The following is a 15,341-nucleotide window of genomic DNA, read 5'->3' as shown; positions in this document are numbered from 1 at the left end:
CAACCTGTGGGAGCTATATTCTTTCGATTCTCCTTCCCATCCCTCCAGGAGGTGAGGGAAGAAAAGGGGTGGGGGGGGGAATGAGAGAGCCACTGCGTGATTTATGGCTGACTGGGTTTAAACCATGACACCTTTCAACTGGTTTTTAAGTGAGGTTTACAAGGGCAAGCCCATGTCTCAATAGAGCCAGGATGGTAGTTGAAGCACCAAAGAGGTGGCACAAAACATCATTGCGGTCAATCTTTTTGCTGCTCAAAAGCACCACCCTCCCCTGAAAAGCCCACCATAGCAACAAGGCATGGCAGAAGCCCCTGTGAGATTTTACCACTTGGTTTCTACATGACTGGTTTTGGTTTATAACCATTTTGCAGAGCAAGGACATTTTACAAGCCCAAAACACCAGTGAAGGTCTTTGTAAACACATGAGGCTGCTCCATCAAACCCAACTGCCTCCCAGAACGCAGCTCCTGGCTAGGCACAACTTTGCTCACTCACCCTCAAGCTGCTTGACCCACAGGATACTGAGCCTTCAAGCACCTCTGCTGGAGTCAGGTCCACAAGCAGACTTCAGGGAGAAGAGCAAACCCTGACAAGCCTGAAAGTTACTTTTTTTTCTTAAGTAAGCTCTAGGAAGGAAGCTCTTCAGTGTTAACAGTATTACTCAACTAGCACTTGGAAATTTAATTCATTAAGATGCCAAGGCAGTTATCTACCTCTCGCACTGCTAGTGCTAAAACACAAGTAACTCCTCCTCCTCCCAGGGCTGAAAGGATTTATTTCATGCTGGCCACAGTAACAAGCACCTTTTGACCTGAACATGTGCTACTCTCCTATGGAAAGAATAGCAAAAGCACCTTTAAATTTGCTTTACACCTCTGACACTATCCCACAAACTCAAAAGGCACATGCTAACTGTAGCACTAGCTGTGAACTGAGCCTATGGCATTGGCCATAGAGTTGCGTAGATGCTTTCATTATGCTTTTATGCAAAAAATTATTATACATATATAATAAAATACATTTTATTACTCAGCATCTGTGGGTTTCTCTGAGCTGCTCAGCTGCTCCCCAGCCATACCCGGCCCTGTTTAAACCTCCCAGCAGAGAGCAGATTTGCAGCAGGGCTGAACCCAGCTGAAACATCAGGAAACTCTCCAGAGGGGCCAAAAGCTGGGGCCAGCTCATGTCCCCAACACCCCTATGCTAACAGGCATCAAGCAGCTCAGAAAATTCTTTGCAAGCACCATGCAGACTTGCTTTAAATCCTTGCACCAGCCCCCCAGAGCCATTTGGCCTGTTCATTTTCCAAGGCTGCATTCTTATTTATTTTTTAAAACCCAGGATCTTTCCAACCTGATTTTCTATGTTTCCCCTCACTCATCAAGCACCCCTCCAGAGGAGGCTTGCACTGGCTGCTCCCTGCTTCCAATGGAATCATAAGAAATGGCATAAAATCAATTAAGGAGTGTGGTTTCCATGAATCATCCAGCACAAAATAGGAAGCATCAGAAAGAAGGAAGGAAGGAAAGAAGAAAGGAAGGACGATCATTTCTCCAGGGAGCACTCAACTGCCTTAACTACCAGCCCAGGCACTCCCTCACCCTCCAGCTATGGATCACACTTCCCTTACCAAAAAGGAAAAGTGCCCCAGGGTGATGTGCAGTCTGCAACCCTGACTCATCCCCAATGAACGTGCAAGGCATAAAGGAGCTGATCCCTGCCAAAAAGACATCATACCAAATAACAGAGCCAAAGGACATTTGGCAGGGTTAATGCATAGAGCAGATAAAGGAGGACAACCTGAATTCCCTGTCTGAAACTTCAGGCTCACCAGGCAAGTGCCCAAGTGCACTTTAACAACAGGCACTATCTGATAAAGCTCAGGACCCTGGAAAGGGAGGTTTGCAACAGTCAGGATGCCTCAGGCAGCCTCACCCCACCCCAAACCTGTGAGCCAGCATTGGTCCTGCAGACCAGGTGAGATCCTGAACTGCAGCAGAGGGATACCAAACCTTCCAGGTTTCACACAAAATGCATCCCCTCAGGTAGAGCATAAGCATAAGAAGGTGTCTTACCCTTCCCTGGCAGTGACAGCAGCCAAAAGCACTGCACATGCCACCAGCCTTTCCTTGCATGCATTCTGGGATGAGCTAGTCAGTCCTTTGCAGAGCCATGGGAAAATGGCATGGCAAGGGGAGGAAACCCCACCATTTTTCTTATTTATTTCTGCATGTTAGCCCAAGCTCACTGAAGCACACAACACACTTTGAAAAGGGCTTTAAGACCTCTAACCTTGAGCTTGGGTCCACCTCACCTATCACATAACCAAGATTAAGCACAGAAGCCAAGGGCAGGACATGCAGGATGCAGCGAAGACAATTTCTGCTGCAGACAGCTCTCCAGCGGACATCGTGTCGTGCAAAGCCCTGTGTATTATCAGCAAGAAAGGGAAGCTCAGCAAGACAGAGATATAGCTCTTTACAGGCAATGTCATAACAGAGACTTTCTTATTGAATTTGCAGTTTCAGCAATTAACCCTTCCAAAAGCAGATATACCTGCAGGGAGTGGGGGTGGGAGGAGAAAACCACCAAACAAACATGTATGATCAGCTGGTAAGAGATTTAAAATGTAATAACTGGCAAGATGAAATTCTGGTTGCTGTCTAGTTGTTTTGCAAGCTAAACACCAGCTGAGATTATAAAAGGGAAGGGTTATACAATCACTGCAGTGCCTGTTTGCCTCTGCACATCCCCTCCCAGTGCTGTTTGTCCAAATCCAGCCACATGTTAATGAAAATTTACGGTCTTCAAGACCTCACCTTGCAAGACTGGAAATAATGCTGGCACAGGTACATGCCATGTACAGTTACTGACCAATGGGACATTCATATCTGAGCAGCCACGGAACGTGATCTGCACCCAGAGCTGCTGCAACCATGCTGTAAAATGGGTGAAAATGTGAAAAACCAATGAGTACGGCTCTCTGAAAATAAAAAAGAACACAAAAAAGCTTTCCTCTGGTTTGCTGGGCACTTTACTCCCCCTGCCCCATCAGTTCTAGCTGGTGGAATCTCCAGCCTAGACAACAAGAGCAATGTGCAAACATCAAATCTGGGCAAGAAAACTAAGTTACTGCAACTCTGGCCAAAACTGTTATTTCTCCATCCAGCAGGAATCTGAGGTTCCAAACTGTAACACCTGAAAAGCCTGGAAAGTCACCGAGAACATTCAGAACTGAATCCCACAAGCTGAGAAGTTTTGCATGGTTTTGTTTCACTGCCACTTTCTAAGCTAATCCATATTTCAAATCAAGAACAAAGAAATGCATCTTCTTTTAAGATAGTTTAACACTACAGGAGTTTTTCCCCCAAACACACCCTGGGTTGGATGCTGGGCTGAAAGTGGTGTAGCAAGAGCTCCATGAGTACCATGTATGTCCTTCCTTCCTTTTGTCTGTAAGAGAAACCATCACTATAACCCACCGTAAATAGGAGCTCGCAGTGGTGGTGTCAAGGGTGATGTTGAAACAACTGAAGTTTGCAGTGCAAATACTCCCTCTTCTCTTTCTCAACTTGGTAAACACTCTCACATCCATGATTTCTATGATTTCTCTCCTCAAATCATAGACCAAAGGCTAAAACCCAGATTCCTGGTTTGCTTTTTATAATGTCCCATAGTGGGATTGCAAGAAGTTGCTCATAAACCCACTGTGGACTGCAAGCTGCAGATTGACAACTACCAAATGCCATTTTTAAAACTAAACTAAAATCAGAGTCAGGCATGATTTTACCCTGGTAGCCAGAGGAGGATGGTACCTGCCATGAACACAACCATCACACACATAACAGCACAGAAAGAGAGTACAAAAATCCCTGCCAGGGAACACCTGGAGGCATCTGGCATCTATAAATACTAAACTATCCCACTTAGTGCGTGTGGGAAAGGCTGTGGATGTTGTCTACCTGGACTTTAGTAAAGCCTTTGACACCACTTCCCACCATTTCTCCTTGGAGAAACTGGCTGCTAGCGGCTTGGAGGGGTGTGCTGTTCACTGGGTAAAAATTGGATGGCCTGGCACAAAATGTGGTGGTGAACGGAGTTAAATCCAGTTGGTGGCTGGTCACAAGTGGTGGAAGTGCCAGGTTAAGAGCTGCACTTGATGATCTTAAAGGTCTTTTCCAACCTAAACAGTTCTATGATTCTATTTTGAGTACAATTTGTTTGGGATTTTATATGGTTGAGACTCATGCAGATGCCTGGGCAAAATGCAAGCTCTGACAGAAGAGGGTGGGGAAAAGGAAAGGACAGCTACAGAGAGAAAAGAAAAATGAAAGGAAAAGGGAAAAAAAAAGGGAAGTGTGTGACCATGATGACTTGTATCATTTTAACTCCCTTCGAGTGACGTGAGCATAGCTCCTTGTGCTGGCTTCCCCGTGCGCTCTACGTCAAATGGAAACCTGAGGGAACTGGAAGAGGAAACTACTGATTTGGGCTGGGTGGGAGCAGCAAACCCAACAATTTCCTGTCTGTGGTACAACAAACTCTGGCTCTGGTATTCGTGGGAGCGCTGCCGCCACCTCCTGCCCCACTCTCTTCCCCTCTGACTGCGATCTGTGTCATCGGCTGGGCTCTTCTGAACCCAAGCAGACAGCTCAAGTGAAACTACTTACATAATAATAATAATAATAATAATAATAATAATAATAATAATAATACAAACCAAAATTAAAAAAATAGGCCTTTTTTTTGTATTCTAAAGAGACATCTCCACTCTGGGTAGAAATATCAATTGCCATGACACAACTTAGAGTTGCCTGCATACGGATTTTACCTATCTCCGCCTCAAATTCCTCTGGTCATTGGCAGTTCAGCTGAATATTCCATTTAGGCTAACAAAGAGAACATTATTTGAGCCATGATCCTACAATTTGGTGTGAGGCCACACAGAAGCTTCCTGGAGTCAAAAGTTAGATGTAAGGAGCCAGCCCTACACAGATCGATGTGAGTGGCTGAAGAGTGTCTGTGTTAATAAGCATTTGCATATTCTCACTTAAATGTCACAAAAAATGTGTTATTTGGAGGAAGAGGATTCAGCACAGATCACTAGCAAAGATATTAATCAAGGGGAAAAATGTAAACGCAGGGCACATTAATGGCTCCCTTGGTCTCCTTGAAGATGTTGCTGAAGCAGAAGTACCTGTGCTGGGAGCATCCTCACTGGGCTGCTCTGAAATCTTCCAGGGTACCACCTCCACTTCAAAATGGCCCCAAATTCTGCCCACTTCTGGAGCAGGAAGACTTCTCTGCTCAGTGGCATGCCACATCCACCCCTCAGCCTCTGGGCTCACCATCCCACCGCCCACTGGCTATGCAAGCTTTGCTGTTTAAAAGCCTGAGATGAGGTTTCCCAGATAAATATGGAGCAGGATGAGTGTGGAGCATCAGAGGAGTCCTGGCTGCCCATACTGCAGCCACCTAAACTGCCCTCAGCAGCAAACACAGCCACCATTTATCACATTATTTGAGACAAGCACTCACCACTCAGCCTCAAAGGGAATACAAACAGCTTCTCGGAAGCCTCCAGGCATACTAAATGGCACTCGGAGTCCTCTCCTGAACACCATGTACTTGAAAAGCAATACTGAGGAGTGACGGAGAGCTGATTTTGAATTACAGAGTCATAGCATGAATCATAGAATGGCTTGGCTTGGAAAGGACCTTAAAGACCATTCAGTTCTAACCCCCACCCTCCACACACAGGGACACCTTTCACTAGACCAAGCTGCTCCAAGACACTTCCAACCTGGCCTTGAACACTGCAAGGGATGGGGCAGCCACAGCTTCTCTGGGCAATCTGTGCCAGTGCTTCACCAACCTCACAAGGAAGAACTTCTTCCTAATATCTAATCTAAATCTACCCCCTTTCAGTTTAAAGCCATTGCCCCTTGTCCTATCCCTACATGCCCTTGTAAAAAGTCCCTCTGAAGAAAGATTCCTTGCCCCTTTAGGCACTGGAAGCTGCTCTAAGGTCTCCCTGGAGACTTTCCTTCTCCAGGCTGAACAACCCCAACTCTCTCAGCCTGTGTCCATAGTACAGATGCTCTAGCCCTCTGAGAATCTTCGTGGCCTCCTCTGGACTTGCTCCAACAGGTCCATGTTCCTCTTGTGTTTGGGGACCCAGAGCTGGATGCAGTACTGCAGATGGGGTCTCATGAGAGTGGAGTAGAGGGGGAGAATCACCTCCCTTGACCTTCTGGCTACGCTGCTGGTGATGAAGCCCAGCACACCATTGGCTTTCTGGGATGCAGGCACACACTGCCAGCCTACGTTGGGCATTTTGTCAACCAACACTCCAAGTCCTTCTCCTCAGGGCTGCTCTCAATACATTCTCCACATTCTCTCAACTCACTCTCCAGCCTGTCCAGGCTGGATGAGGTGGGACATCTGAATGCCACCTGTTCCCTCCAGTGTGTCGACCACACCACACAGCTTGGTGTCATCGCAAACATGCTGCGAGTGTGCTCGATCCCACTGCCCATGTTGCCGATCCCTGAGGAACACCACCTCATCACCTATCTCCACTTGGACATTGAGCCATTGACCACAACTCTTTGAGTGTGACCATCCAGCAAATTCTTTATCCACCAAGTGCATAAGGAATTTCAAAATGAGAGGAATTCCTCATCTCAGCCAACATCTGATGGCCAGACAACGACCTGCAGACTGCACAAATGGAAATGCTCGGCTGTCATCCTGGAAGCATGGACCAGAGAAATGCCCCAGCCATACTCCAGGCAGCAAGCACTAATGCTCAAAATAAGTATTTCTGGAAAGTGTGGCTACAATAAACCCTCTTTTTTCCTCTTTAGCCTCCAACCATTTCTCTTGCCCTCACTAACAGCAAAACACATGTAGTCACCTAGTGAGCACGTACCAAGTCTCCTTGGAAAAGTCCATAGGAAAAGGTGTAAGTCACCTGCGAAACAGTACTGCATCCTGCCTTGTCTTTGCAACAGGAATGGGCTGGAGCAAGGATGCTGCATTTCTCTTACATGGCCTTAAGCTGTTTCAAAGGGTTCATCCCAGTTTCAAGTAAAAAAATTCCCCAGCAAGTCTCACAACAGTTTGGAACACTTACAAGCACTGCAAAACCTCAAACCCAAACCTGAGGAAATCAATGACACTGCACTTTCTTGGTGTTTTATTCATAACCCTTTGAGGGGTCCATTAAGATAAAGAGACTTTACTGGGAGAACACTGGTATTTTCAATTGATCTTTCAAAGAGTATAGATGAAGTCATTGGCAAGATAACATGAGCAGAGTCCATTTGATGGTTGAAGAGAGCCCCCTGGGTAAAGCCCAGGCATATCCCATACGCAGGCTAAAATCCGCAAAAGAGGGAAAGAGCAAGCTTGATGTGCTACCATGTGCTAAAGCACTTAAACCAAAACACTCTGCACGTGACAACTCCTGTGCCAGTCCTCAAGTGACATCCTGCCCTCTCCAAAGCAATGGGAGATAGCAGAGGAGCTGCCAAAACGGAACAATGGAGTTTAAACCAGCTGCCCAAATCCTTATCAAAGATGTGATTCACAAAAACCCCAAGGCCTTAGAAGATGCCATCACTGCCTGCCATTATCAGCCACTCTCTATCAAGGGTGGAAGGCTTCCTTTGACATTTATCCCCAGTGCAGCTGATGTGCTCATACTGGCTTGATAAAAGAGGGATGCCACCATGCTGCAGGGCAGCACCTTGAGCCATCCTCCCATCTTGGCCAGGGGATGCATCAAGCATTAATGCCTTTTGGTCCAGAAGGACTGCTGCAATTCCCAAACTATCTCTTTTTTCTTTTTCATCCACTTATCTATTTCCTTCACATACAAACCCCTAAGGGTGCTCAGTTATCCCCATGAGCCCCCACAACTGGAGCTGGCTGCCATGCATATCATGCCTGTAAAAGAAACCTACAGAGAAATCTGCATTTCCACTACAAGACTTTTATCCACAGACTTTGTGAATCTGCTCAGTGCACATTTAGGTCATCTGTCTTAAGCCAGTCCTCTGCCAGCCACCATTTGTCCCCCCTTGCCTGCTTCTGTCAGCTATTCTTTTATTCCCACTACTGTACAGAGCATCCCCTAAATGCAATCCTGCATTTAATGTATGTCCCACAAAGCTCCTCCCAAGTGCATTCCAAAAAAGCAGCGTGTTTTCCTTACATGTGTTTAGAACAGCCTGAAGTTGACAACAACAATAACCTGCGTTCACTTCCTTCCTTCCTCTGCTCCCAGTGATTTTAAGCCTCTTTTTTTGTTTGTTTTGTTTGTAAGTCAATAGTGGCAAAATTCCTAAAAACCCCTGGGTGAGTACCAGGAGTTTCCAGTACTCCCAACCCACATGGACCAACTAAATACTACTGTTCTTAAAACCTCAGCAGTTTTTTGACCATTTTTCAGAGGACTCTGCCAAGCACAAGGCACGGCTCAATTAACAAAGTGGCTTAATCCAGCAGGGTGATAAATAACAGGGGAGCCAACAGGTCATTGCAATTCACTTGAGTAACCAGAATCCCTATCTGCTGCTTGGGTTTTTTCCAATCCTTGCCTGCATTAGTGACAGATTTTAATTGCCTATTCCCAAATAGTCTGACTGCAGCCACTCTAAGCAGGCAAGGACTGAGTTGACAAGATTTACTGATACCTGCAGCCTTGCAGATATGGAGGAGAGACTTCCCTGTGTTCTTGCTCTGAGAATGGCACTCCAGCCCTCTCCAGGGCAAAGGGATATTTACTGCAATTGTTTTCCCCTACAAGCATCGGAAAATACTAACATAAATCTAGATTTTCCCTCTTCCAGGCTCTCCTTGCTGCTGGGAGGAGGCAAGCCACTAATGGTGGAAGAACTTCTACCAGCATCCTACAGCCAGAGTGGGACCAATGTCTGCAAATCACAGTGATGCCCTAAACTTCACTGAAACTCTGGGCAGGCCACAGAAATCTCCTTTCCCTGCCCTCCAGCAGCACAAAGCCCAGAGGAGGTTTGTCCAAAAGGATGGCGCCAGCAAACCCCTGATCAAAGTACAGTCCTGCAATGCGCAAGCAGAGTGGTCCATAAGGGATTCCAGAGCTGCAAAGAAACTTTGTTTTTAAGACATTTCCTTAAAATTCACAGCAAAAATCAGCTTAGCTAAAGATGAATCATTTTTTTAACAGTTGGAGCTGTTAAAAAAGGGAAACCAACACTGTGAGGGACAGAGGAGCAATGGGTTAAAAATACAGGGAAAGGGTTCCAACATGGAAAAATTGCAAAATTAATATATCTGGAGATGAAGCAGTGGCAGAGGCTAGATGAAGGAGGGCATTCAGGAGGCACATGAGGGTGAGACACGAGTCCTGTCCCACCCCTCTCTGCTAAAGCCGACCCTGATAAACTGGCAGGAGCTCAAAGAAGAGCCATAAAAGTAATGAGAGGGCTGGAAGAGCTGACATACAGGAAGATTAAAAGGAACTAAATACGGATAGCTTGGCTCAGCGACAAAAAGCCGGCAGGAAAGGGAAGGCAACAGCTGGGGACATCCACAGGTCTTGGCCATCCTGGGAAGGGGGGCATTGGGGCCGAGCCCCCAGGGGAGCACCATCTCCACTCTCCCTGCCGGGCCGGCGGCTGTGGCCGCTGCATTCCTTCCCTCTAATACAATCCCTAATTTAACAAGTGGAGAGGATCCGGGCAAACACATTTTGGGGGGGGTGGGGGGTGCATGACGTCAGGAACTAATTTAAGTCCTTGCTGGGCTCCATCCCCATGCATGCTCCCAGTTTACGGCACATGAGTCGGCCCCGGCTCTGCTTTGGCATCTGCTGGTGACACCCAGCTCAAAACCAAGGGGAGCATTGCTTATTCATTCATGATCAACGGGTTGATTTTTAACCGTTTCTAGAAAACTTTTCCTTTTTTACCCTAGCCACTGAATGCTCAAATGCAGCAAATCTTTCTGCTGCTCCAGCATAAAAATAATCAACTTTTTGGAGAGTCAAGGAGCTACCTCCAGCGCGAGACCTACTGATGCGAGCTCTTGCTTCCTTTCGAAACGAGCGTATTTATATCCATCCCTTCCTTCCTGCAACTTCAGATAATTAATAAATCAAACCCTAAGCATGGAGGAAAACGGCATCATTGAAGGGCTCTGCGCTGAACCCGGCCCTGGGGGCGCAGCTGACGGCCCCGCTCCTCCCACGGCCGCAGGCACGCGCGGGGACCTCGCAATTAACACTTTATCCGAGCAGTGTCAGCCCTCAGCCCAGGCCGCTCCGCCGAGCGCACACACCGGAGCCGCAGAGCTGATAAACACAAGGGCAGGTTTGTCGGGGCACGGCTGCCCGCGCCCGGCGCGTCGGGGCGCTCCTTGCGGCACGGAGCCCCTCCACCACAAACCAGCCCTGCGGCTCCGGCCGCGCGTTCCCACGCGCCCCAGACAAACGGGCTCTTTGTCCAGGTACGCACCCACAGCCACCGGACACCGCGGTGCCCCCGGTCCCGAGAACAAGTTCCCGCGGCGCCCAAGACACCCCGTTAACCACCCCATGCTCGCACAGGGCCCTTGTCCAAAGCAGCGCAGAGCCACATACAACTCCAGAATTAAACTGCTCTGTAAACTTGGAGAGCATCCATAAACCCCCCCCCCCACCACCACCCCATGAATGAAGAGGTTTCCCGGCTCTCGGTAAAACTGAGTACAAAGAAGGCGGCGATGGGGGATGAAGCCCTGCCACAGGCAAAGTGGCCCCGAGGTGTAAAAGTTGGGCTGGTTTGGGCCCGAGGCAGTTCGAGGGGCAACCCAGGGCGCTGGCTGGGGACAAGGCGCCTGCCACCAGGGGAGGGGGGGCTTTGCTGTGGATCCCAAGCGAGGTGGGCAGCGAGGGGATGGGGTGCTAGGGCAGGGTGCTGGGACCTGGGGTGGACAGGGTGCTGAGATGGGTGCTGAGACAGTCAGGGTGCTAAGTAGAGTGCTAGGACCTAAAGCATAGTACTGGGACAGGATGCTGGGTGCTTAAGAAGAGTAGAGGGGCACGATGCTGGCCACTGAGTGCAGAACCAGAGTACTGGGGCAGGGTCCTGGATGCTCAAGCACGGTGCTGTGTGCTCCAGCACAGTACTGGGGCAGGGTGCTGGGTGCTGGAAGGATGCCGGGGCAGAGTGCTGGGGTGGATGTGGGGTACCGGGGAACTCACCGAGCTTCTCGACGAGGCGCAGCATGACGCCGCCGATGTGGATCTCGCCGGTGACCCTCAGGGTGACGTCGCGGCCCAGGTCGGTGACATGGACGCTCAGCTCCCAAGTCCCATCGGCGTAGCAGCCGTCCGGCATTCGGATCCCGTCCAGCGCCATGGCCCCGGCCTCCTGCACCGCCAGCTGCGCCTCACCGCCCGCCCGCCGGCACAGCACCGCACAGCCCGCCCGTGCCCCGAGGGGGTGGGATAGGGGCGCGGTGGGGCGGGATCGGGGGGTGCAGCGCTATCCCACCGCCCCCAGCCGCTGCCTGCGGGGCCGCCGCGGGAGGAGAAGGGGCGGGCAGGGAGAGGGAGGAGGAAAAGGAGGAGAGGAGGGGAGAGGAGGAGGAGGGGGATAATAATTAAAGGAAAAACGCGCCCCGCGCCGCCGGGCCCCTTGGCCTTTTATGGAAGCGAAGGACTGAGTAAGTGGGGCCCGCTCCAACATCCGGGACTCGCCGGGGGGCGGCTCGGCCGGACTCGGCCCGGCACGGCCGCACCGGAGGTCGCCGCGGGGCTCCGCCGGCCCCAGAGCGGCCGTAGGGGTCCGGCTGCGTGCGGGAGGGCAGCGCAGGAGCCGGCCCGGAGAGCGTCCTCTAGGGCCGGGGGGAACTCAGTGTCCCAAACGCATGGATGCTTCTAGCGCCTTTCGCTGGCAGCCCTGCCCACTGCCGCGCTCAGTTTGGTGTTTGTTTGGGTTCTTCTTGACACTGGCCATTTAAAAGCCCCTAATTCATAAGCGGAATAAGACATGTTAGGCAAACCGCTTACCTTGGCATCGCAGTCCGTGGCTTGTGCAGAGCCCATGCTGAGGCTGGGCGATGTGCTGGGTCTCTCCATCCTTACCATGTGTCAATCTAGGAAACGGGAACTGTCTGTAAAATGAGTCTGAACCGGCACAAATGGAGAAAAAATAATATTATCCGCTTCCTGTAGCTCTCCACCCAATGATACACACATCCCGCCAAGGCAACTGGGCTTCCTGAAAAACCGCCACGCGGAAGGAGCTGTGTTTTGAGGTCCGGCGTGGTGGTTGGAGGCAGCGGGAAGGATGTACCCCACGGTGTGCCAGGTGATGCAAAGCCATGTCCCAACAAAGCCTTGCCCTCCCTGGTAGCCTCAAGGATGGCTCTGCCAGTACAGAACTTTCCTCATGCATGCTGTTCCCACGTCCTGTGTGGGAATGTCAGTGGGACTATTGCCATTGTGGAGGCAGCAAAATGCTCTTAATGGGGATGGTAAAGTTTTGCTACTGTTCTACTTCTGCTGCTATAATGGAGATACTTTCAAAGGATTGTTCCTCTGTGTTCCCATATGCATCAATAAAAGGTTTCCTGAGCTTGCCCCAGGCAGAGTAAGCCAGGTTTTACTTACAAACAGTGCAGAGGATTTGGGCAAAAGGGGCTGATGGTGCAGAGGGAAATTGGGTAATACTGCCCCAAATGATGGAGGACGGGCAGCAGATGACCTCCACCACCAAATCCTTGTGGTGCCTTAATCTCTGTCAACACAACCCGCATTTCATCCCCCTAAACTTGGAAGCTGGAGCATAATTTAGGGGGTGACAGCTTGGGAGAGCAGAGGAAAGCTGGTCTGTAACAATAAAGCCTTCACAGATTGTATCTCAGTGTTCTTTCAGTATAAAACAATAGGGCAATAAATAGAAAGGGTTACTCTCAACCCAAACGTTTTGGATGAGGTTCCCAGCTGATGCAATTCAGTTCAGCTCCGCTGGAGCTAATAACCTTTTAGTACAGCTGATTGCATGCCATGAGGTAGAGGGTGCTGGTCCTCTGTGCTCTTAAAGCCATTTGCAGAGTTTCTCCTTTCCTGAGGACAGGGAAAGCCACTCTCTTTGCCTTTTCTGTCCTGGCTAAGGCCAGGTGCTGCCGTCCTTGGGATATTCCTTTCCTCCCAGCGCCACTGCTCAGCGGTGGGTGTGCAGAGAGGTGGGCAGCGTGATCTCCAGTTGTCAGCTGAGAGGCAAAGCAAGGTCAAAAATGCACCGGCGAAGCTCTTGCGTCAGAGGCAGCCAAGCATCCCCAGGGCTCTTCCCACTGTTTGCAAAAAGTCCTCACTCTGTACAGGCAGCAATAGCCAAATAAGGAGCCGAAATGCATGGATGCTTCCACCAGGACAGGGATGATACCTACCAGACCTGCTCACAGCTCAGCTCTCGGCATACTGCTCCTTTCTTCTGCCTCTGCTCTGCAGAAACCAGGATGCTTTTCTGATGAAGGGATCAGTGGGCATGTTCAAGAAATCAGTGATGAAGCTGAGCGGTTCCTTTCCCATTGTGGGTTGATTTGGCTTGTTTTGCCCTTTTTTATTAGGTTTCTTTTTGTCCGTTTTTAAACTGTTATGTGCAATTGTTGGAACCAGTTGGCTTTCCTGCTTGGCTGCTCCGGTGCTGCGGACAAGCTGGTCAGACTGGCTCTTTCCAAGGTGACCATCCATGGAAATCTGCCCTGTGCATTTGGGTGACTGGAGCAGGAAAAGCAGCACGACTGAGCACCCAGCCTGTCTCCATATACAGAGGCAGAGAGATTCCCCAAGCCTCCATGTAAACAAAAGCTCCGTTTCCTCAAATGCTCCAGCGTGGTGAGCACAGTGTGCTCTGACCTGGTGGTGAGCATCCCCTGCTCGGCCCCCAGCACCCCTCCAGTTCTCTCTTTTCCCTGTCTGCAGCTTCTTCCTTAACAAGGGCGACGTTTCAAAAGAAAACCCAAAAAAGGAGAAATGCAGACTCCTGTTTTCCCCCAGCACTTTTTGTTTCTCTAACACCCCCCAGCCTGGGTGCTCCCTTACAGCCCACTGCCACCGGTACTGCTCCTCTTCACATGGGGTTTACAAACTCTTTACTTCTCCCTGAGTTTTACTCTGAGCTCATACACCCCTTTAGTGATCGGGGAGTTGGAGCATTACATGATCCCTTTGGAAAAATGCACCACTAGAAATAAACTTGGGCAGCAATGGAGCAACAGCACAAACCTCTTATTGCCTGCTCCCTCATCTCCAGCACCACGTAACAGCAGGTGAGAGAGGTTCAAACCACCTGGGTGGCTTTCCTCATGTGTTTCCATTCCCTTCCACCTCTAAGTGTCTTTTGGACATAGCCAAGTTTCGCTTTTCACAAATGACCATTTCCTCCTAGTAGAGAGAAGGCTGTGCCCCAGGCAAAGGAAATGTGCTGGGAAATTCTGCTTACTTGTTTATTCCTGGCCACATTCGTTTTTCCCTGATTTTGTCATTTTGGAAATGTTCACGTGACTTGCTTTTTTATTTTTCTGAATGTATATTCAGAGTAATGAAGCTACCACGGCTTGATTTGTGCTGTACGAATGGGCAATCACCTGGTATATGAATAGAATTATTCAGTATCATTGTAATGAAACAATGAATTATATTTGTGATTAAGATCTTGAAGAGGCACTTGAGATGTGGAGGTTTAGTCCTTGTAGACTGTAATAATTCCCTCTTGTGATCTTGCGGAGATGATTTAGTATCTCTGATACCTTGTTGCCCAGCAGTAAAATAATACTTGCTTACGTCCCTTAGGACGCAACTCCACTGATGCTATCCTGCTGCTTCACTCGTGTAGCCTTTACCAGGCCCATCATCTCGGCAGGGCACAATGTTTGCTCCTGATGAATGAGGTCAGAAGAATTCCCAAGGTTTTGTCTTATCCTTGGGCCCATCCATAATGGAGCCTCAGCACCTTTTCTGGGTGGGTTTGTAGCTGGTATGGTATCTTTGTATTTGTAGGTCTGTAGATTCAAGACCTCACGCCTTCAGGATGTGATGTGAGGTAACTTCCTAGTTACCCCAAGGGGAGTTCAGGCAATTTGATGTGGAAATGCAGCTGGGTGCTCTCAGCAAGGAATGCTGGCGTCAAGATAGCTATCCTGAACAAATGCAGGGGCCATCAACCTTAGGAGGCCCATGTGGGCCTCCAACTCTCTCCTCCAAGGACACATGTGATGAAGCCAGGAACCAAAATTTGAGACTGACAGTCATCCAGCTTGGTCCTTCATGCCCAAAGGTTACAAACTACATCCCTGCAGCTAGAATA

General features: G+C 49.4%; 1 protein-coding gene across 2 annotated transcripts in view; it reads right to left on the bottom strand.

Annotated features, from left to right (window-relative positions):
• Positions 1 to 12,142, bottom strand: part of FERMT2 (FERM domain containing kindlin 2) — a 54,375-nt gene extending 42,233 nt beyond the window's left edge. Inside the window, exons 1-2 of one of the 2 annotated variants that reach the window (XM_034061916.1) lie at positions 12,041 to 12,142; positions 11,231 to 11,399 (exon numbers count right to left, since the gene is read on the bottom strand). In XM_034061916.1, coding sequence (XP_033917807.1) covers positions 11,231 to 11,399; positions 12,041 to 12,118 — 247 coding nt within the window. In that variant the 5' untranslated portion in view covers positions 12,119 to 12,142. The remainder of the gene's footprint in view (positions 1 to 11,230; positions 11,400 to 12,040) is intronic. The other variant, XM_034061917.1, reaches the window with a different exon arrangement.
• Between the last annotated feature and the right edge of the window lie 3,199 nt (positions 12,143 to 15,341).

The sequence above is a fragment of the Melopsittacus undulatus genome, chromosome 4, assembly GCF_012275295.1.
Source record: "Melopsittacus undulatus isolate bMelUnd1 chromosome 4, bMelUnd1.mat.Z, whole genome shotgun sequence".
Lineage (NCBI taxonomy): Eukaryota > Metazoa > Chordata > Aves > Psittaciformes > Psittaculidae > Melopsittacus > Melopsittacus undulatus.
This window is presented reverse-complemented; position numbering and strand designations above follow the sequence as displayed.